Source organism: Amphiprion ocellaris, chromosome 23, assembly GCF_022539595.1.
Source record: "Amphiprion ocellaris isolate individual 3 ecotype Okinawa chromosome 23, ASM2253959v1, whole genome shotgun sequence".
Lineage (NCBI taxonomy): Eukaryota > Metazoa > Chordata > Actinopteri > Pomacentridae > Amphiprion > Amphiprion ocellaris.
In genome coordinates, this window is record NC_072788.1 from 23,261,905 (window position 1) to 23,286,011 (window position 24,107).

Here is a 24,107-nt window from a genome sequence, read left to right on the forward strand (position 1 = left end):
AGTCACTGTTTTTACAAGCGAAGTAAGTAAGCATCACTCAGAATTTATTCTACAACAATATGACCATCAGCTGGCAGAGATTTGAAACTTGCCTTATGTCAGTTTTTGTTCATCATGAATGCTATGAGGTGTTGTCAGTTTTTCTAAATCTACATTAAGATGACTGTGAAGCATAAAGAAAGACAACAGCTACCCACTACACTTACAGCAATGTTCAATATATGTCAATAAAAACAGTAAATTACACAACACAATGATGTACAATGCCCAACTCTTGAATCTCTGCTCTCAGATCCCAAACTCGTTTAAGCACCTTGTCCAGGCTGATCCATCTGACAGCAGTCTGGTAACCAAGGTCACCATGTTCACTATCATCTCCTCCAAAAAGACAACAAACTGTCTGTAATTCAATGCTCTTGCCCTGATGAAGTTAACTACTTTAGTTACAACATCAGTCACGTGGTTGATTTTTAGCACTGACTTACACAGCACCTCCTGATGTATAATACAATGCAAAAATATCAGTTTCTGTTCTGGGTTTATTTCAGTCACTTTATCTTGCATCTGTTTCAAAAGTCCAACATTTTTCCCTGTCAAATTTGGACAGCCATCAGTTGTAACACCAACCACATTCTCCCATTTTAGTCCCAGCTTGTTCATGCATGTATTTACCTCAGTGAACAAATCACTCACCGTCGTGGTTCCCTTCATTGGCTGCACAGCTGCCAGCTCCTCCGTCATCTCAAAGGTTTTTGTTAGTCCACGTACAAAGATGAGTAACTGGGCTGTGTCACGGACATCACAGCTCTCGTCCAGAGCCACGGACAAAACGTCAAAATCGTCCACTTTGTTGTGCAGCTGAAACTCCAGATTTTCGGCGCTGCTCTCCGCCCGCCTCGTTACGGTTCGCCTCCAAAGGGCCACATTAACGAACGCCCCTTTCTTCTCCGGGCATATAAACGCTGCAGAGTCCACCAGACATTCTTTTATAAACTCTCCATCAGAAAATGGCTTACTGTTTTTGGCGATTTTGTAGGATATTAGAAAACTCGTCTTGACTGCTGCATCCCTTGATGTGAGCTTTGGTAAAACAAAGTCATTGCTGCTTTAGCAGTTTAGCTAGCAAACCTTCAGACATCCTCCCGGCTCTGCATCAGTCAAATGTTTGTACTTCGCCATGTTTGGTCTCGTAATGTCGATTCAGATTATAATCCTTGAGCACCGCGATCTGTTCGCCACAAACTAGACACACAGCTTTACCTCTGACTTCAGTGAAGAAACACTTGGAAGTCCATGTTTTGTTAAAAACTCTGCATTCGGAATCGATCTTTCTTTCTTTGCCATTAGCTGACATGTTCCCGGGCTGAAGCTAACAAACAAACCAATCAGCATAAACCTTATGCTAAGTACGGAAAGCACGCGCGAAAAAACGTTAACTTAGCAGATCTTTCAAAATAAAAGCAGTGCAGGCGTATTGCTTGCATGTATTGCGATGATATATATTTGCATTGACTTTTAACATTTTCCAGTGACCTCATACGGGCCAGTCAGGGTCATCCGGCAGGCTGGATGTGGCCCGCGGGCCGTAGGATGTCCAGGTCTGTTGTAGATAAATACTGAAGACGTCAAAACTATGAAAAAACACATATGGAATTATGTAGTAAAAAAAAGTGTTAAACAAACCAGAATATGCTTTATATTTTAGATTCTTTGATTACTGCTTTGCACACTTGTTATTCTCTGGATGAGCTTCATGAGGTAGAACCTGAAATGGTTTTCCAACAGTCTTGAAGGAGTTCCAGAGATGCTGAGCACTTGTTGGTCCTTTTGCCTTCACTCTGTGGTCCATCTCATCCCAAACCATCTGGATTGGGTTTAGGTCAGGTGACTGTGGAGGCCAGGTCATCTCCATCATCTCCTTCTTTGTCAGATAGTCCTTCCACAGTCTGGAGGTGTGTTTGGGTTCATTGTCCTGTTGAAAAATAAATGATGGTCCAACTAAACGCAAACCGGATGGGATGGCATGTCACTGCAGGATGCTGTGGTAGCCATGCTGGTTCAGTTTGCCTTCAGTTTTGACTAAATCCCCAACAGTGTCACCAGCAAAGCACCCCACACCATCATACCTCCTCCTCCATGCTTCATGGTGGAAACCATGCAACCATCCGTTCACCTTTTCCACGTCGCACAAAGACACAGTGGGTGGAACCAAATATCTCAAATTTGGACTCATCAGACCAAACCACACCACAGATTTCCTTTAGTCTAATGTTCATTCCTTGTGTTTCTTGGCCCAAACGAATCTCTTCTGCTTGTTGCTTTTCCTTTGCAGTGGTTTCTTAGCAGCTATTTGACCATAAAGGCCTGATTGGTTCAGTCTCCTCTGAACAGTTGATGTAGAGATGTGTCTGCTACTAGAACTCTGTGTGGCATTTATCTGGGCTCTAATCTGAGATGCTGTTAGCTTACGATTTCTGAGGCTGGTGCCTCTAATGAACTTATCCTCAGCAGCAGAGGAGACTCTTGGTCTTCCTTTCCTGGGAAGGTCCTCATGTGAGCTTGTTTCATCGTAGCGCTTGATGGTTTTTGCAACTGCACTTGGGGATACATTCAAAGTTTTTGCAATTTTTCAGACTGACTGACCTTCAGTTCTTAAAGTAATGATGGACTGTTTCTCTTTACTCAGCTGATTGGTTCTTGCCATAATATGGATTCTAGCAGTTGTCAAATAGGACTGTCAACTGTGGACCAACCTGACTTCTGCTCAACACAACTGATGGTTCCAACCCCATTAAGAAGGAAAGAAATTCCACAAATGAACCTTGACAAGGAACATCTGTGAAGTGAAACCATTTCAGGAGACTACCTCATGAAGCTTATGGAGAGAATGCCAAGAGTGTGCAAAGTAGGAATCAGAGAATCTAAAACATAAATGCTACTTGTGTTCTGTCATAGTTTTGAAGTCTTCAGTATTAGTCTACAATGCATTTTGTGTCCAAATTTTTGGCCATGTCTTAGCAAAAAGCTGCCTTATTACTCATCCAGCAAACTGACTTCAATGTTAACACTAATTAGAGTCAAGCTACTTCAGTATTTATTCTCCTTTTCACTCCGTTTTGGTCTCTACCAACAGAAAACTTTAGCCGCTGATGATATATTTGATGAATATTGTACTATTTGTATTCAGTATTAATCTGAAATGTATAAAACAACTAAAATCAATAATAACCATTGAAAGAGAACGTGTGTCCAAACTTCTCACTGGTGTTGTACATGTGATAATGGGTTTACTGATGTGTTTACTTGGAGCTTATGTATTAAAAACTCATTAGTTGACACAGAAGCTAGTTGTTACCGGTGTTCATGGTGACCAAACGCAGACTTTCTGTTGAAACAACCTGTATAGTTGTGTCTGTCTTCAGCTCATCAACAACATACGGACATTTTTCTGTATTTATTAACTTGGTTCTTTTCCAGCACTGAAAAAACAAAGCAAAACATTAACTCCAGGCTAAATAACGTGGGATCTGCACAGCCAAAGGGGGCAAAAGTTACCACTTTGTGAGTACCAGTTACTAACCGGAAAATAAATTCATCTTCTATTCAGCAAACATGACGTCGCTCATTTCAGCCTGACAGGAACATCGTTTCTGATATGAAAGTCCGAGCTCTGCAGTGGACAAAGCCAGGTCACAAGTTTGTAGATTCGCCTGTAAACAAAGTTCAACGTCCGCCTGACTTTAACTCGGTCAGACGGACTCTAGCGACTTCACACCACCCCAGTCAGAGCTTCGGACTCGATGCCGACCGGGACGGGCTGGCAGCAGCCGATGCAGACGTATCTGAGGATCCACAGGTAGACGCCACCGGACAGGACAGCAGTCAGAACCAGCAACAGGAGGCTGGCGAGGGACTGAGTGCTGAACAGCACCATGTGGGAGCTGTGGACGGAGTCATCACTGGGCTTCTGGCCTAGAAACAGGAGGAGATATAAGTAGAAAAATCAGTCCTAAAGATGTAAACATATGTAGAAAAATCTGTCCTAAAAATATAAACATAAGTAGAAAAATTTGTCCTATAAATATAAACATTAGTAGAAAAATCTGTCCTAAAAATATAAACATAAGTAGAAAAATCTGTCCTAAAAATATAAACATAAGTAGAAAAATCTGTCCTAAAAATATAATAAGTAGAAAAATCTGTCCTAAAAATATAAACATGAGTAGAAAAATTTGTCCTATAAATATAAACATTAGTAGAAAAATCTGTCCTAAACATATAAACATAAGTAGAAAAATCTGTCCGAAAAATATAATAAATAAGTAGAAAAATATGTCCTAAAAATATATTTTAAAAGTAGAAAAATATGTCCTAAAATATAATAAATAAGTTGAAAAATATGCCCAAAAATATAAACATGAGTAAAAAAAATTGCTAAAAAATAAATATAAAAATATGACCTAAAAATATAAAAATAAGTAGAAAAATATGACCAAAAAAATAAATGAAAGTAGAAAAATATTTCTTAAAAATAAATTTCAAAAGTAAAACTATGAATCCTAACAATAGAAAAATAATAGAAATATGACCTGAAACTATAAACATAAATAAAAAAAAATCTTCATAAAAATATGAACAAACATAGAAAAATTTGACCTGAAAATCTAAACATTAGTAGAAAAATACATCCTAGAAATATAAAAATTAGTTGGACAAATATGTCCTAAAAATATAAACATAAGTAGAAAAATGTGAACAAAATATATCAACGTAAGCAGAAAAGTAAGTCCTAAAAATATAATAAATAAGTAAAAAAAATATGACCCCAAATTATAAATATAAGAAGAAAAATATGACATAAAAACATAAACATAAGTAGAAAAATATGGCACCACTCCCAAAGCAGCAATGACACACTGAAGGAAAGCGAAAAACTCAAAAAGCAGAATATTGGTGAATATTTGCACCAAATTTCTTGGCAGAAATTGAGAAAATCCACCTGATAGGTGCTTTGATTTCTTCTTACGTAACTTTGATCTGATGAAGGGTTCATCCCGAGGGAACCGTGAATGAATGTTATTCTACGACAGAATGAAAATGTCAGCCTCACGGTGGTAATAAAAGTGCAGGAGATCCAGTCAGATCCAATCCAAAAAATAGCTGCTGAGATGTTTTTCAAAGAGATCAATTGGCCAATTGACAAACTGTACCATCTCCAGTGCTGTGGCATTCAAGTAGCTTAGAAACAGCACTGTTCACTGAGAGAGAATGAAGATAATTATAATGATAGTGAAAGAAACAAGCTGTACATTCATTCTATGTAGGAGGCGTCACACTTGCTAGCATTTAAATCAAATCTATTTAAAATCCCTGCCGTGGCGGGGGCTCAGAGACCATTGATTAAATGTAGAAGAGGGTGACGGAGTGCATGGAGAAGCAGGAAATCGGTGGTCAAGGAGGCCACGGCTCAATTTAGCCTCACGGTTCGTCTAGTCATGATGGGACGTGATCTGAAGTCTAAACAGGCTTCACACGGCAACAGAAGACTGGTTTATACCGCCGCAAAGAAGGCTGGTTCCCCATCAGACGCCTGTCAAACTATATGTAGAAGGTTATCAGGTAGTACCCTCGCTGGCAGCATCATTTAAAGCAGATGGAAGGAGACTAGTGGGGAAAACAAAACATTAAAAGCTTAAAGTCGCTTTACTTTTTAACTTGATGTTTAACTAAAGCAGTAAATCCAGCAGAGTCCTGATTTCTGCTCCTCAACACAATGAAAAATCAAAGCCTTTTATCCTTCATTCTGAGGTAATTCACCACTTGTGTCTTCGAGAGATGAACGTCTCTTTACTGCTGACCTCCAGTGTAGAAGCCTGTAACTGCATTTGCATCCAGAAACAAGTAAACTGACACGGGAAGCTTCAAGACCCATCAAATGCAGTGTTTGAGTGGATTTTTAGCACCAGGAAAAGTATTTGCACCCTTCCAGGTGTCTTCTATTATTTCAAATGTTTTAAATGTTCCAGATCAAATATTTTTATTTATTTAATATTATACAGAGAAAACCCACAAAGCACAACATGCTGTTTATAAATTCTGGTTTATTGAAGATCACATCTGTGAAAAAGTAATTGCCGCCCTGAACCTAATAACTGGTTGGTCTCTTGGCAGCAACAACTGAAGTTAAATGTTTGTTCCAGCTTGTGATCAGTCTTTTCCATCACCATGGAGGAATTCTGCTCCACTGTTCTCTGCAGAATAGTTTGAATTCAGTCACATTAGATGGTTTTAGATCATAAACTATCCATTTCCTCCCAGAGTCTTCCTTATTGTGGAATCATGTAGACGGACCTTAACTGAGGCTAGTGAGGTTTGCAGAGCTTTAGATGTTCCTCTGGGTTCTTCTGTGACCTCCTGGATTAGATGTTGATGCTCTTGGAGAAATGTTGGTGGCTTGTCCACTCCTGGGAAGCTTCTCCACTGTTCCATGTTTCTCCATTTGTGGATAATGTCTCTCACTGTGGTTCTCTGGGGTCCCAGAGCCTCAGCAATGGCTTTGGAACCCTCCAGAATGATGAATGTCAATGACTTTGTTCCTCATCTGTTCTTGAATCTCTTTAGAACGTGGCATCATGTGCTGCTTTTTCAGAGCCTTTAGCTACTTCACAATGAAGACAGGTTTTATTTAGTGATGTTTAGGTTCAACAAGCCTGGCAGTAATCATATGTGAGTGTGGATGGAGAAACTGAACCCAACTGATGAATGAATTTGGTCATTTGGTAGATTGGTAGCTAAGGGGGCAATTACTTTTTCACATCGGGCAAGATGGACTGGACAGTATCTTTCCTCCAATTAATAAAATCATCATTTTAAAGCTGCATTTTGTGTTTTCTCGGATTATCTTCATCTTCTATTAAAATTAGTTAGATGATCTGGAACATTTAATTGTGACAAATATACATAATATACAATTATATAATATATAATATACAATTCTCCCTTTTTTCAACCATAGTAGCAAAATTGATGCAAGACAATTGGTGCATTACTGTGATGCTGATCGACAGTGGTGGTATCGTATCAAAAAGAAGGCCTAACTTGACTAACCAAGTCAACAGCGGCAGCGCTGAACTGAATATTTATGAGCAGGAAGCAACCAAAGATAAAAATCAACTGTAAAAAAAACGAAACTGGGGTCACCATCAAACACACTAAACTGAGAAAACAAAAGTGCAACACCAGTAAATACTTCAAGTCAAACTGACTCGTCCTACAGAACAATTCTGATGTTTAATCTCCACCAAAGTGTCCAAAAAAATCCCAGATGAGTCCAAACACAGTAAAAGTATTTGGACAAAAGTTCAGGGGGGCAGTTACTTTTTCACAGGGCTGATATAGGTTTCCCATGAATCCTCATTTAAAAAGTGCATTCTGTGGGTTATCTCTGTCTAATATTCAATAAATATAAATATCAGTTTGATGATTAGAAACATTTAAGGGCGAGAAATAAGCAAAAATAGAAGATTTCTGTACAGGGGCAAATACTTTATCACAGCTCTTTATGTTACAGCCAAACTCGTGTAAAAACATCATAGCTGCATTTAAATAAATAAATACCTTATGTAAATATAATTGGGATAAAGAGCAAAAATGACAGATTTAGGCTCCATTAATACGAGTGTGGTGATAATACAACATCCTTCCCAATACAACACAACGCAATTTTGGACATTCATGGTCTCCAGAGGATGAATCCCAATGACTGTGGTGAATCTCTTATTACTCGTTGGTCAAACTTTCTTTGCTCAAATGAAGTATTGAAGCATCTTCTACATAGATTGGCAATTGTACCAATATTCATGGTTCCCAGAGGATGAATCCCAGTGCCTCTGGTGAATCTCTTAAGTTAATCTTGCACCACCAGATGGTCCAACTTGCATTGCTCAGGTATAAAATATCGCAGCATCTTGAACATCAATAGGCAAAAACTGTTATACACACATTCATGGTCTCTAGAAGATTAATCCCAATAACTTTGATGAATCTCTTCAGGTAATTTCGCATCACTAGTTGCTCTAACGAGTTTTCTTGTTGTCCACGGTCTTCAAATGCTGCTAGAGCCAGACAAGGTTCCACCCTTGATTTGTTCTGCAGAATTATCAACATTTTTGAGAGCCCTTGACTGTATTAATGCACGACAAGCACGTATGTTATATCAGACTTTAACTGCAAACCAGAAGCACTGAGGAATAAGAAACATTTCTTATACTCTGCAGGGATTCGCTCACCTCTGCTGAAGTGTGAAATCAGCAGCAGACTGATGAAGATCCGAACAACAGCGACCATCTTCATGGTGACCTAATTCACTGAGAAGACAGGAAACGTTATTTACAACACAGAAAACAACCAGGTTATTTATTAGTTACAATCACTTCAAATGAATGACTCAATAATTCGACTTTCGAGATCAAAATGATGCTAATTTCAATTTAATCCACAACTAATCCCAAATAATCTGATCTGTAGATACACAAAACACAGATATGAATATTTATTACTATTTACTGTAATGTGGATATTTGGACAAGAACAAGTTGCCTGTTTATAATCTTTACAGAGGTGTGAAGAGATTTAACATTTTGAAATGGGGAGAGAAAAGAAAGAAAGAAAGTCAATCTGTTGAAGATTTTATGATATGACCCTAATATGTGCAACATCTGTGGATCAAACGTAAACAAAAGTGAAATCTGCTTGTATCATTCTCTAAAATATGACGTAAAAATATGAAGATAAGATAAAAAAATCAGCTAAATATATAAGCATAAATAGAAAAATATGTCCTAAAAATATAAATATAAGTAGAATAATATGTCCTAAAAATATATTTAAATATAAGTAGAGAAATATGAACAAAAAATATAAATATACATAGAAAAATATGACCTAAAAATATAAATATGAGTAGAAAAATATGCCCTAAAAATATAAACATGAGCCGAAAAATGTGAACTCAAAATATAAACATTACTAGAAAAATATGACCTAAAATGTAAATATCAATAGAAAAATAAATCTTAATAAAATTGTAAACAAACATAGAAAAAAAATTATCCAAACTATATAAACACAAGTAGAAAAATATGGACTAAAAATATAAACAAAAAGTTCAAAAATATGTCCTAAAGATATATAAATATAAGTAGAAAAATATGAATTAAAAAATATAAATATATGTTAAAAAAAAGTATGACCTAAAAAATATAAAAATAAGTCAAAAAATATGAACTAAAAATATATACATAAGTTGAGAATTATCTCCTAAAATATATATAAATATAAGTAGAAAAATCTGAATAAATAATATCAATATCCATTGAATAAAATGACCTAAAAAAAATACAAAAATAAATATTAAAATAGGTCCTACAAATATATACATAACAACTGCTCTCCAACTGAAAAAGTCTTAAAATTATGAATACAAGTAAACAAGATTTCCAGTTAAATATAAATGCAAAAAGACATGAACTTATGTTTCTGGCAAATAAAACCAAGAGTGAAAACAAGAAATTATTATATCAGCAGAAAAATAAAAACATAAAAGATCATCATGAACATTTGCTCTTTTTGTCCAAACTCACAGAACAAAATGCTCTTTCCTCTGCTGTTGTCAGACCTTTTAGACGCAACAGGCACCAGAAATACAAAAGACAATCCATTCGATTCATCCAGGAGGTTTCCAGCCTCGATTTGATGAAAAGAGCAGCGACTTCGATCACGAATTATCTCTGCCTTTCTTCTATAGCTGATTCCGGTTAGTGTCGCTTTGCAGCACCGAAGAAAAACGTGAGAGACAAAAAGAGGGGAGATAAAAGACAGAGTGCTTCCAAAAATAGCAGCCACTGGAGCAATCAGAGCGAATACAGGTTCCCCTCCCACACCTGGAGTAGTGGAGGCTGACAAAACAGCAGGAAGACGACAAGGAAGACAAAACACACAGTCAGCCTTCAAACACACATCTGAGCTGGAAAAACATCCACAGTGAGCTGCTCCCTCTCGTGGATCTCTGATGGAGAGTCAAAGATCTGCAGGAACAGATGCTCTAATAGTATGTGTCTGCAGAGCCAGAGGCTGCACCTACAGGGCTGCACCTACAGGGCTGCACCTACAGGGCTGCACCTACAGGGCTGCACCTACAGGGCTGCAGCTACAGGGCTGCACCTACAGGGCTGCACCTACAGGGCTGCACTTACAGGGCTGCACTTACAGGACTGCACTTACAGGGCTGCACTTACAGGGCTGCACTTACAGGGCTGCACCTACAGGGCTGCACCTACAGGGCTGCAGCTACAGGGCTGCAGCTACAGGGCTGCAGCTACAGGGCTGCACCTACAGGGCTGCACCTACAGGGCTGCACTTACAGGGCTGCACCTACAGGGCTGCACCTACAGGGCTGCAGCTACAGGGCTGCACCTACAGGGCTGCACCTACAGGGCTGCAGCTACAGGGCTGCAGCTACAGGGCTGCACTTACAGGGCTGCAGCTACAGGACATACCCTTCTCAACAGATGGCAGGGAACTTTCTATTTAAAGCAGAAATGTAGAAATCCTGCAGCAAAAAAAGACCATTTTCTCCTCACAGGAACTTTTTTTAAAATCTGAAAACCAAATACAGTGTATATTACAGCATTTGCATTCATATTTAGGGACTATATTAAATAAATGTGGGCTGAACCTTATTTTTTTGGAAAAATATACCCCCCTACCTCATGTCGAAGTAATACAGCATCCAGAAATGGTCCTTTTTTCAATTTGCACCTAAAATCCCAAAGAATTTCAGCCTATGTGCTCTAATTTCAGCCTGTTATCTTCTGAGGAGCCAAATCGAACAATAACTGGTGGCCGTCTTTCAAAGCAAAGGCGTAAACATAAAAATCGATGTTATTTGTAGTTATAAAGCCTCACATCTGAGGTGTCTAGCTGAGAAACTACGCAAAATGTCTTCCAAACATGCAGGTTTGTCTGCCGTGAAGAACCAAGACATCATAATGGAGCTGTCAGGTTTTCAATTTCAGGCTACAGAAAGGAGCCAGTGCAGACAATATTCCCTAAAATTCTGTCATAAAATACCACAACACCTGTTACTGCAGAGAAAACAAACCATCTAAATGTGATTTTACTAACCATTGCAGTCAGTATTCACTTGACTCCTTTCTTTCTTGCAAAGCATTGACACCACACATTAAGAGAACCTTTCAGTTGGACTGCAAATGCGTAGTGCTGCATAAAACGCAGGGTGACGGCAGAAAATGTTCCATGCGTAGGTGTAAAATTACAGTGAGCTGTATAAAAACAACAACATGCATGCTGCTTTTGACAGTCTTCCATTAAAGCTGCTTTCACGCTGCTAGCTACAGAACAATACAGTCATATGTAAGAACCATGAAGCAAGGCAACAAGAGAAAGAGCTAAAAAAAAGAGAAACAGTGAAATGGAACAAGAGGAATTGATTCTCATCTCATTCCAACTCCTGCTTTGTGAACGACAGAATCAATAAATACTGCAGACTTCTACAGACATGTTCAAGGATACTTCTGAAAACTGTGTTTGTGAGCCAAAAATGGTGCAGAAATGTAAAAGTGATGGATTTAGAATCACCGATTGACCTTCCATGGATGCTGCTGCCAGCAGTCCTGAAAGTAAAGCAGCAACTACAGCAGGAATCTGGTGAATAAAATGCAATGAAAACGTTGATTACAGGACAAATATCTCCTGTTGATGTGGAATAAACAAAAGATCAGGAATTTAAAGTGTCATTCGTACATTTCTATAGAACATTTAAACATTTAAAGTGCTTTCCAGTATAACATTAGCATTAAAATCTACCCCGCATTCTTAAATATTAAGGTTAAAACACTTAAAATTACTTAATATGTAAATTTTCCTGAGAAATTTATATATTATTGTTACTGTAATACCCTACATTATTATACAAATACAAATTTAACTGATTTAATTAAATATTAATGTTTAAATATTGTTTAAACATTGAGGTTAAGATGTTCAATATTATGTATTATGTAAATTTACATGAGTAATTTAAATATTATTGCTACTGTAATAGCCTACATTATTATACAGAATAGAAATGTGCTTGATAAATGTTATGAATTTGAAAAAAATATTTAAAAATACATATTTACCTGACAGAATTAAATATTAATGTTTAAATATTGTTTACAAAGTTTAAATATTGAGGTTAAAATGCTCAATTTTACTTAATAGGTATATTTACCTGAGAAATTTAAATATTATTGTTACTGTAATACCCTACATTATTATATAGAATACAAATTTAACCGATGTAATGAAATATTAATGTTTAAACATTGTTTATAAGTTGAGGTTAAGATGCTTAATATTACTTATTAGTTATTAGTATTACTTATTATTAAAACTCTACATCATTATATAGAATAAAATAGCAAAATTATACACATATAGATCTGGCAAAATTATTTAAAACACATTTATGTGACAACATTAAAGTTTAAATATTTTGTATAAAGTTTAAATGTTGAGGTTAAAATGCTCGATATTATTTATTATTAATACTCTACATCACTATACAAAATAAAATAACAAAATTCTACATATAGAACTTGCAAAATTATTTTTAAAACATAATTAACTGACTAAATCAAAGGGATTAGGGAGCCTTAACTGCAATTTTCAGTCTCATCAGAGCAGAAAATCTGCATGTTTAGGCTCATCAGTCAAAAAAAAATGGTAATTTTTGCCCCAAAATATAGTTTAAAAGCAGTTTTTTCCCCGCAGGATAAACTTCTACACATTGGCACGATGAGCTAAATGCTTCCTGATTTGGTTTCTAATAAAGCAGACAATTGGTTTTGTGAAAATTTTTAATTGCTCAATAGCACCACCAGTAGTCAAAAACCTCCTTAAGAACTCAACAGATCTTCTGGAACTGAAGAGAAACTGAAGCAGACAACACAAGAGAAACAATTTAAGTTATTAATTACCTTTTACAAATTTCATAAATAAATCAGGAGCATTCAGCGAAAAATACAGAAGGTGATTTCCTTTAAATGCAAAACGCTTGATGTACAGGATGATTGTTGAAGCAGTTATGAACAGAACAAAGCGGCTTTTCTCAACAACGAAGACCTTCAAAATGCCATAAATGTCCTTCGTCTTCAACAAAACCTCTCTCCTCACTTCAGTTTTTCTTTCAAACCAGAAACTGTCTGTTTCCACATGTTCCAAATACAGCAGGTCCTCGGTTCACGACGTCCTCAACCTACGGCGTTTCGTGGTTAGGTTGCCGTCTCCCATAAATTCTTTAACAAAGTCTTCTTCCATAATTCCATCGTACGGCTTTTGCGATGTTAAAACAAATTTTGTGCAGGAACTAGTTGGCGAGCGGAGCGGATGAACACATCATCATGCAGCGCTATATGAAGAAGACGGCATGTCAACATTCGCCAGTTGTACACCACTTATGTACGTATGTGAGTTCCGACTTACGGCGGAATCACGTTTCAACGCGAATGGAATTCGGACGCAAGTCAAGACCCCCATAAAAGACTTTTGAGGTGACGTAACAAACTTTTCAGCCCGTTGGTTGAAAAAATTGTTTTATCCTCCACAGACAGAAAGAGGTTTTAACTTGAAATGTTCTCATTTTGGAATTAAAAAACAGTTTCCATCAAGTTCTCTGATGAAAGAAGTGAGTGTGGAAGGAAGAGATGCAACTTGAAACTTCATCCCTTAAATGATCTCTCCTCTCCTGCTTCAGTCGTCTCCGTGTTTGGGTTTAATCGAGGAGCAACCTGAACATCCATCGAGTCTCTTCTCCTTCATGTTGTAGTCGAAGCGAGGCAGAACTATGATGTCACTGTCCGGTTCAATGGATGCCTCGGTCAGGGTTTTCTCTTCTTCGATCAACATGATGTTCTTCACCAAACACATGATGGCGGCGTCGATGTTGGTGTTGTCCTGGAGGATGAGGACGAAGGTCGAGGGTTTAGAGAAGAAGGAGACGTAATGACAGACAGAAAATCAGAAAATGTGAAGGTAACATTTGTCCATGGAAGTCCGGACAATCGACTAAAGCTGTTGGGTTTGAAAAGAACATCTCTAAAAGCTGCCTTTTCCCTGTTCGGGATACAAAAGGAGAGCAAAAGTTCAGGTGTATTCACTCTCCAAAGAGTCAAAACACACAGAAAAGGGTTTTCAATGGTAGTTTGAGCTTGAAGACAACCCCTTAATTTCCCACTAAATCAACAGATTATAATCCAAAATATATTCAGTTTATAATTTTAAAAAATGAGATTAGAGAAATTGCTGAGCAGCCATTGCTTTAAATCTAATTAAAAATGATTAACTGATGAAAACAATCAGTAGTCAGTGTATCTGTTATGTTTAACTGCAAGAGTAGAGGGGTGTTGGCGTTAAAATAAGAGCAACTAATTAAGTCAATGGAGAAACAGAAGCTAATAAAGAATTCACTGTGAAAGCGTGCAGCAGCTAATAGAGGAAATCAGAAAAAGTCCTGTCTTGCCTTGGCCGAGGTTTCGTACCAGCCGACGAAGCCGTACTCCTGAGAGAAGTTCTCCAGTTTGGGCAGTTTGGGGCACAAACCGTGACGACGTTGGTCACACTTGTTGGCCAATAGGACGACTGGAACCGGCCTCCCGTTGCTCAGGGCGACCTGATCGAACCCGGAAGAGACAGAAGAAGAAGTAACAGCACTTTGAAAAAGTATTTACGCGCCCCCACCACACCACAGGAATCATCTATTTTTACATATTTACATCACCAAACTAATAGTTATATTTTTTGAATATTAGACAAAGATAAACCACAAACCTGTATCACCCCTATGAAAAAGAATTGCCTCCAAACCTTCATTTAGTTCTGTCTGAGCCACTCAGAGGTGGACGTCCTTGTGGTCTTTGGGTCTTTGTCTTGCTGCATAAACCATTAGTGTTGAGCTTTAGGTCATGAACTGATGGTGGATGTTCTCCAGGAGGATTTACTGATAGAGAGCAGAATTCATGGCTCCATCAGTGATGACAAGTCGTCCAGGTCCTCCAACCATCACACTACCACCACCATGTTTCACTGCTGGTATCATGTTCTTCTTGTGGAATGTAGTATTAGCTTCATACCAGATGGAATAGACCCATGTCTTCCAGAAAGTTCCACCTTTGACTCATCAGTCCACAGGATGTTATCCCAAAAGTCTTGGAGCTCATCCAGATGTTTTTTTGTAAATACCAGATGAATTTTTATTTTCTTTTTGGTCAGTAGTGGTTTGATTCTTCCAACTCTCCCATGGATCCATTTCTTCCCAGAGTCTTCCTTATTGTGGAATCATGTAGATGGACCTTAACTGAGGCCAGAGAGGTCTGCAGATCTTTAGATGTTCCTCTGGGTTCTTCTGTGACCTCCTGGATTAGATGTTGATGCTCTTGGAGAAATGTTGGTGGTTGGTCCACTCCTGGGAAGGTTCTCCACTGTTCCATGTTTCTCCATTTGTGGATAATGTCTCTCACTGTGGTTCTCTGGAGTCCCAGAGCCTCAGCAATGGCTTTGGAACCCTCCAGAATGATGAATGTCAATGACTTTGTTCCTCATCTGTTCTTGAATCTCTTTAGAACGTGGCATCATGTGCTGCTTTTTCAGAGCCTTTAGCTACTTCACAATGAAGACAGGTTCTATTTAGTGATGTTTAGGTTCAACAAGCCTGACAGTAATCATATGTGAGTGTGGATGGAGAAACTGAACCCAACTGATGAATGAATTTGGTCATTGGGTAGATTGGTAGCTAAGGGGGCAATTACTTTTTCACATAGGGCAAGATGATGTAATTACCATCTAAAACTGCATTTTGTGTTTTCTTAGGTTATCTTTGTCTTATATTAAAATTAAATTGATGATCTGAAACATTTAAGTGTGACAATTTTGAAAAAATGCAACATTTCTGTCGGGGGCTAATACTTTTTCAGAGTGCTGTAGGTCTATTTTTCTTTTTCTCTGCATGTTTTGGTATCAACTTGTTAGATAATGTATCAATCTATGCCAGGTAACGGCTCTGAAACAGTTTTGTTTGCAGCCTGGAGATGTTGGGGTTTTACAGAATAATATATGAACTATAATCTATATTTTAGGGTTAGTGTTAAAGGTATTTTAAATACTTTGTTCATTTTAGCTGATTAACATTCATCTTTCAAACTGAGTTTTACCAGCTGTGGCTGCATAAGAAAACTGCAATGGGTAGAAAACCTCTAAACTAGTCAACACAAGCTTAACCACCAGATGATTTAGCGGTTTTAAACTAACAGAAAATGGAAATAAAACACCAGGATGGGTCTTTGAGCTTCTTCTACCTTCGAGTCCAGGTCTCCTTTCCACTTGAGGACGGCCTGAAACGTGGACGATCTGGTCATGTCAAACACCACCAGCGCCCCAACGGCCTCCCTGTAGTACACCCGGGTCATGTTGCCATATCGTTCCTGGCCTTTTAAAGCAAAACAGAAAAACAGAAGACAAACAACAAAGTGAATGCCGTTTCCAACATTTGTGATGAAGACACACACGAGTTCAAGGATTTCATTTCAAAAATTCAAATGTCATGACTTCATGGTTGCACAAGGACCCATCTGAGACTTCAAATGACTTGATGAAATAACCTGACATTATACTTACATCAGACTTAAACTTCATTACAGTCAAACTTAAAATAGAGACAAAGGCACCTTCTTTTAGAAAGTCCTGACCGGCCATCAAATTTAATTTAAAGTTCCACTGATTTAACCCTCAAAACTTCATCTGTGTGGATCAAAGTTAGAAATTTCAAAGTTTTCTAATGAGAATAATCCTCAAACACAGTAAAACGACTCTCTGGGAATGGCATTTAAATGGAGAACTGAGTCAGAAAAGGAAAATGATACAAAAAGTCGCAATCTGTAAGCGAACAGGATCAGTTCTTTACATATGAAACCTTAAAAGTCTGTGTTTTTGAGACAGCCATGGCGATGACAGCTTATTTTGCTCTTTACATATCTTTACATACATATCTAAACTCCATATGAACATATTAAAAAGGTTAAAAAAAATGCAGGATTTTCCAGCAGCTGGTTTGGAGAATATTTTATCATGAGTGTGTCAAGGAGGATCTAGAAAGGTAGGACCCAAGATGGCAGACAGGATGTGGCAAATTTTAATCAAACACAAGACGACTGAGAATCTGAGTAAAGTCCACAACATGAAAATACTGAGAAAACAAGCCAAAAAGGCACAAAAACAGGACAAACCAAAGGGGCATGAGGAAAGTGAAAATGGTAGAAAAACTAAGTCACAAACCAGAAGCAGACGAGGAGAATCAGGTAGTAGAAGAGGAGATTAGCAAACAGGATAAACTGTGAAAAGAAGTTTTTATACACAGAGAGAAGACAGGTGTAACTGATTTAAACAACCAAAAGAGCAGAGAGACAAAGGAAACAACAAGGGACATGGAAGGACAAGGATCTTTCCAAAATAAAACAGGAAATAACTGAACAAAACTCAAAATTATGACTGAGTGATGGGGTCATACAAGAAAACAGATTTTGGTAGTTTCATTTCAGAGATTTCTGCATTAAAGTAATTTATTCTGTGTTTCTGTTTTGTTGACATTTCAACTGATTTCTTCTTTGCTGGACACCTGAGCAATAAGATAAAAGATGTCATTATATGCAGATGACACCTCTCTTTAAATAAGAGTTGCATCCTACCATACGTAATGTCATGAAGACAAGTATCAAAAACAACTAAAATAGGACAAAATACATATTGAAAACTCTCATCTATCTATCTGTCTGTCTGTCTGTCTGTCTGTCTGTCTGTCTGTCTGTCTGTCTGTCTATCTATCTATCTATCTATCTATCTACAACAGCAAATAGAAACAGGAAATGCCATTGCATGCACATGATTTTTTTTGTCAGAATCAAAGAAAATGCCTAGTTGGTTAAAACAATCAGGCTTTTACTAACAAGGAATTTTCAGTTTAACTTCATGTCTACACTTAAATTATGCAACAGTCTTACCTGAGGTTTCGCAATAACACTCCAGCAAAGAAAATAATTAAAAAGGGTTTGAGTTATTTCACCAATGACCTGGTTATGCAGCAAAATGTCATTATATGCAGATGACACCTCTCTTTATGCAAGAGTTGTATCCTACAATATATACATACGTATCTAATTTGAAAAAAACACAACATTTAATTCACTGTAATGAAGGCATTTCTTGAAGAGTTTTGAAGAGTTTCACCCTGCCGACTTGTACCATGACTTCGAAAATGATCAGAAACAGACAAAGATGAAATTTAGTTAGATCTTGAGTGCATGTTTGCAGAAAAATACATCTTTTCTTGCATCCATGTGTGTGTGTGTGTGTGTGTGTGTGTGTGTGTGTGTGTGTGTGTGTGTGTGATCACTGTTGCCTGTGTTCAGCTGAGAATAAGTCTCTATCCTGGTAGCTAACTTCCTCCACATGATCTTAATATAGTGGTGAATCAGCAAGTGAGCATCTGATGAAGACACACATAAACACACACACACACACACACACACACACTGCACATGACCGACACAGCGCGACAAACAGCTGATTGAAAAAACACTGGACACACACTGCACTGAGAGACATCTCCTAACAACAGATGTCATCTTTGTCTTTCCCTGACAGTCAGAAAACAGCAGCAGTGACCAGTCTGTACTGTCAGCGTTCAACAACTTCAGTCCTGCAACATGAAAACATGTAAGCTGTGGTTTCCCTCACCACACATCTTGAAGGTTTCCACATGATTCATGCAGAAAATGTTTGTTGTTCACATAGACCAAATCAACTTCCACAAATGCTTTGACATTTGGAGGAAATACACTCATTTGCTTCCTTGTTCAGAGTTTCCTGAGATGATTGACACCAGACATGGGTCTATATGAAGACCTTTACTTAGCTTAGCTTAGCTTAACATAAAGACTGAAAACAGAGCAAACCTGACTTTATCCAAAGCTAACAAAAACATATGTTCATCACAACTAATAAAGCTCAGTAGAGCCCCTTTCAGACACACACTCAATCCAGTGCAACTAAATTTTTAACCCCTGTATTTTCCAGCCCAACTACACCATTAAAGGCTGTATTTTCCAGTGCAAATATATAATTTAACCCTTATGTCGTCCTGCGGGTCAAAACTGACTCGTTTTAAAGTTTGAAAATGTGGAAAAAAACATATTTTCACTGTGAAACTTCTGATGTCCACATTTTCAACATTTTTGGGAAATCCATTTTTTGGTGGAAAAAAAGAAATGTTAAAAATTTTCTTTTAAGAATATTCACAAAAAAATCAACCAAATTCCAGCTGGATTTTGGTTGATTTTTTGTGAATATTCTTAAAGAAAATATTATAAATTTTACTGACACATATGTAATCACTTTAGATATTTTTAGGATGTTTTCTTGGAAGATTTTTACTTGTTTTTAAAAAATATTTACAAGAAGTTTCTTGCCAAATTTGGTGATTTTTTGAAAAATAAAACTTTTAAGGGAGAATTATTGGAATTTTCTTCCTGAAGGTTTTGCAAGTTTTCAGACATTTGTGGAATTTTTTTGCTGAATTTTTGGATTATCTTCAGACAATGAAATTTTTTGATGCCCATAACTGAAGACAACAGGAGGGATAAGTGCTGTATTTTCCATTGCCTCAGACATTATATTTTCCAGTGCAACTCCACAATTAAATGCTGTATTTTCCAGCGCAACTACCCTGTTAGATGTATTTTTCTCTTCACAGCCTTTCAGATGCAACAGTCCACGTCATGTAGCACTGCTTTTATCCTTCAGCTCTTCCAGTGCAACTCCATTGTTAACCCTGTTTGTTTATCCTGTAGCTCTTCTGAGTCAATAACATCATTTTAAACGCAAATCTTTACGGTGATTAAGACGGAGCAGGCCAGATCAATGCGACTGACCTATGAGGAATTTAATCAGTTTTTGACGGAAGCAGAAGCTTAGTTCGTTGCTTGAATCTTTCTTCTGAATTGATAGAAGCATCAGACAGCAGCAGGATCTAGAATAACATCATTCCTTTAATATCTCCAGTCTGAATTTCAAGGGTGCATCGTGCTTTTTCCTGGGTGCAGTCCAATAAATAACTGAGTGGTTGAAATGTAAACCATAGATTCAATACAAAACCCCCACTGGAAATCTGCTAATACAATCCTGAATGAAAGCAAGTGTTTCAAAAAAAAAAGAAAAAAGCTGCATCTTTTTAAAAAAAACTTAACAAAAAATGACTTTCCTTTTAATTTATCTATACATTTGTAACCGTAAAACTCCTCCACGACCTTATCGTTATCAGCATCACCTCATCTGGAGAAACACCACCTCATCACACAAAACAGTGATGCAATTATCTCCTTCACACCGACGAGGATAATCTACCAGCTCCAGTCTAAAGTCCTCCTGGATGAACATGTAAATGACTCTTATCAGCCGCCACTGAGCACACAGCGACAGGAGAGTAGTGTGTTGTAGTGTGTGTGGTCGAGAGGGGAAAGCTGTGAAACAAGGAGGGAAAAAACTTCACACCAAAAAAGAGCTTTTTCATGCACTTCTGCAAAAACGGAGGTGAACCACATCTCAGATCAAACATCGTCATTGTTGGATGCATCAGCAAAACGCAGCCAGCAAGTGAGAAACTTCCTGGTAGCATGTTGAAAAATTCTGTTAACGTTCAAACAAGTGCCACAAATTTGTTGCATCTAAGCAAAAGAAAGCCATGAAAACTTAAACACGCATTCTTAAAAATGTGTTATATCAGACCTGCAAACCTGTGGAATGTATTTTGAGGTACAATATTTCCACTTTATGCTGCTTCATGTTGATATTTTCTGTTGAACATATTTTCAGTTATGTCCCCGTCGACCAGCAACAACATGAAAATGCTGCATAATTCTATGAAATTACATTAAAATGAAAGACATTGGAGCAGTTTTGAGGTACATGTTGCATGGTTGCATTGGAAAATACAGCATTTAACAGTGTAGTGGCACTCAATTTTTACTTGTGTATATTTGAGGTATTTTTGAGATGCTTCTTCCACTACAGCTATGAAACTTGAATCTATTTTGACATTTTGTTCATTTTTTTAGGACCTTAGAATGAGTTCTTTACATTTCTGCAGTGCCATCTTTCTACGGTAGCTGAGAATGGACAAAAGAAGCTCTACCTGTAAAGGGTGTTTTGCTTTTTAAAGGTTCTCCTACATACTGAGAAGGACTTGGTGAAGAGAGAAGCATTCGTTTGGCTGTAGTCTGACAAAGCAGACCGACCTACGCTGCGCTGTGAATAAAGTATGGTCTGACGGTACCTCATTATCATTCTACTATGGGAAAAACTGGTTGTATTTCTGTATTTCTTTAACCAACTACAATCGTCACTGAAAAAACAGTGACGATAGACACAAGATGACCAAAAAGAGACACAAAATGACTACAAAGAGACACAAAATGACTAAAAAATGGAAAGAAAATTACTAAAATAGACAGAAAATGACTATAATAGACAGAAAATGACTAAAAATAGACACAAAATGACTGAAATAGACATAAAATGACCAAAAATAGACAGAGAATTACTAAAAAGAGACACTAAATGACTAAAAAGAGACACAAAATGACCAAAAAGACACAAAATAGACAGAAAATGACCAAAAATACCCACAAAATGACCCAAAATAGACACAAAATGATTGTTTTGTGTCTATTTTTGTATGTGTCGAACCATTTCACACACAAAAAATTAAAAATAAAACATGCAGTATTGTCATACTGCATGATTTTTTTCAAATTTTCAGCAAACCTTGTCATTTTTAGCGTCTACATTGGTGCTCGAAGGTTGTTTCTGGTGTTTCCCACAATAAAGGGGATTTTAAAAACACAAAGATGGAGAAAGTTGCAGAGGAAATGGCAGGCTTATACATGAAGTCTACATTCTGAGTCAGAATAATATATAAATATTATAATTCTGCAACCTAACCACTAGATCCTACAGACTGCACCCTTAATGAAAGTAGAATATTCTACTTAAAGCAGCAGAAAATGGAAATAGAAAGGACAAGAACCCAAAAGTTGCGCTTAAATACATGAATTCAATTGTATTTGGCTGTATTCCAAATAATTCACATTTGTTAATGTCAAGAAACACATATTTTACTTTAAATGCATATTAAAGCTTTTTTGAATCCAAATTCAAGAGCATCAGGGTATGAAACCTGAGAATTTCCTGTTTATGAATATGCGGTGTTTGTGTATTTTGCCCTGATTATGGCACTGTTGCGACATCCTGTTATTTCCTGAGCGACTCAAAGTCTGTTTGTCTGCGCAGATAAAGAGCAAATATTAGCTTTTCCACAGATATTTCACTTTTACGCACCAGCGATGTCCCACAGCTGCAACCGCACCATCGTCTTCTGGTCCCAGTTGAGCACTTTGAGGGCGAAGTCCACCCCGATGGTGGCCCGGTAGTGCTGGGAGAACACCTGGTGCACGTAGCGCTTTATGATGGACGTCTTTCCGACTCCCAGGTCGCCGATGACCAACACTTTGAGCAGCCGTTCTTGCTGCATTATCGCCGCTGCCGCTCCGGCTCAGAGCGCACAAATGGCACAGTGATGTCTCCAATCAGGAGCTGAACAAGAAGCAGAACCGAGGTCATGCATGAAGGCCAACAGCTGGAAAACAGAGACGCACTTTAATAAACTTGACTCTTGGCAACAAATTCAACTTCTAAGCATGTTTTCCAAAACCAAAACGACAGAAAACGCGCGTTATATGCACAGAAGCGTCTATTTGGAACCAAGAAAAGTCGCTACAAACCTTTGCCGGAGTCAAAAGCAGCCCGCAGAGGAGTAAATAGTGATCAGATTCTTGTTTTTTTTGTTGGTAATGTCCAAGAATTTGTATCCAGGTTTCTGTGCGCGTCTCAGGCAAGTTGGCAAAGTTTAAAAAACAGAAGTTCTTGTGCGTAAAAGGAGAGGGAAAAAGACACGACAGAGCTGTTAGTTTTGCTTGCGGTCTTATCTGCTGCCATGTCAACAGAGAAGACAGTCAGCTGTCTGTCCTGACCACGCCCACCACTGTAAGTGTGTGTGTGTGTGTGTGTGTGTGTGTGTGTGTGTGTGTGTGTGTGTGTGTGTGTGTGTGTGTGTGTGTGTGTGTGTGTGTTTCATGCATTAGTGTGTTAAATGCTGTTTCATGCACAGGAACAGAAACACTGTCCGGTCTGTGTGATCTTCGCAGGTTTCCTCCTTTTCATTTCAGAGAATTTAGATGCGAAGAGGAGACGTGATCCACTAGAAGACGACCGGATAAAGCAGCAGCAGAGGATGTAGAGAGGAATAGTGTTTTATGGTGTGTCTGATCAGAGAAAAAAAAAGCAGTGAAACAAGAAGGGAAAATCATTTTTAGAAAGAGAGGGTTTTCAAGCACTTCTGCAAAAACGGAGGCAAACTACGTCTTAGATCAAACATTGTCATTGTTGGATGTATCAGCAAAAAGCAGCCAACAAGTGAGAAACATCAGAGGAAGTAGAAGTAGAAATGTCTCCAGTGCTGAAGTTTGAGGTTCTAGAAGCGATGATTTCAAAAACAACGCAGGATCTCAAAGGGAAGCCAGCGCGAGGAAGGTCTCCATGTTAAGCACATCGGAGTTCTGCTTTTTGCAGACGATGTAGTTCTGTTGGTTTCATCAGGTCGTGACCTTCCACGAGTTCCGGGGCGGTTTGGGATCAAGTGTCAAAACCTCCAAGTCTGGTGGAAACCGATGCATTGTTCTGGATCTGTGAGGTGACATGGCTGTGCAAGAAAAATTAAAAACAAGTCCTGAGGGGAGGCTGCACGAGGACCATCATGGACACCTTTGTAATCCGTTGCACAGGGAGGAATTCACAAAAAATTAAAATAAAATAAAACAAGAAAAATAAGCAATGTCAAGCAAACCTTGACATTTTTTGCGTCTACGTTGGTGCTCAAAGGT

The 24,107-nt window shown here is 37.9% G+C and overlaps 1 protein-coding gene across 2 annotated transcripts; it reads right to left on the bottom strand.

Moving 5' to 3' along the window:
- Positions 1-12,909: 12,909 nt before the first annotated feature.
- On the bottom strand, positions 12,910-23,171 carry zgc:162171 (uncharacterized protein LOC565931 homolog). 2 transcript variants are annotated; one of them, XM_023295311.3, is made up of 5 exons: positions 22,950-23,171; positions 22,507-22,761; positions 16,416-16,546; positions 14,585-14,734; positions 12,910-14,019 (listed from the first exon to the last, which is right to left on the bottom strand). In XM_023295311.3, exons 2-5 carry the CDS (start codon positions 22,697-22,699, stop codon positions 13,816-13,818), a joined length of 678 nt encoding a protein of 225 aa, XP_023151079.1. In that variant the 5' UTR covers positions 22,700-22,761; positions 22,950-23,171; the 3' UTR covers positions 12,910-13,815. The 2 variants fall into 2 exon arrangements, with proteins under 2 accessions (XP_023151079.1, XP_023151078.1); XM_023295310.3 differs by having other exon boundaries at positions 22,507-22,804.
- Between the last annotated feature and the right edge of the window lie 936 nt (positions 23,172-24,107).

Bases quoted from the DNA above. Each gene is read 5' to 3' on its own strand.
- zgc:162171 (XM_023295311.3), bottom strand. From the start codon at position 22,699: ATGCAGCAAGAACGGCTGCTCAAAGTGTTGGTCATCGGCGACCTGGGA. The intron at 14,735-16,415 runs GTAGAAGAAGCT...GGGTTCGATCAG, and splicing joins AAGGAGACCTGGACTCGAAG to GTCGCCCTGAGCAACGGGAG. The intron at 14,020-14,584 runs GCAAGACAGGAC...CTCATCCTCCAG, and splicing joins GGTACGAAACCTCGGCCAAG to GACAACACCAACATCGACGC.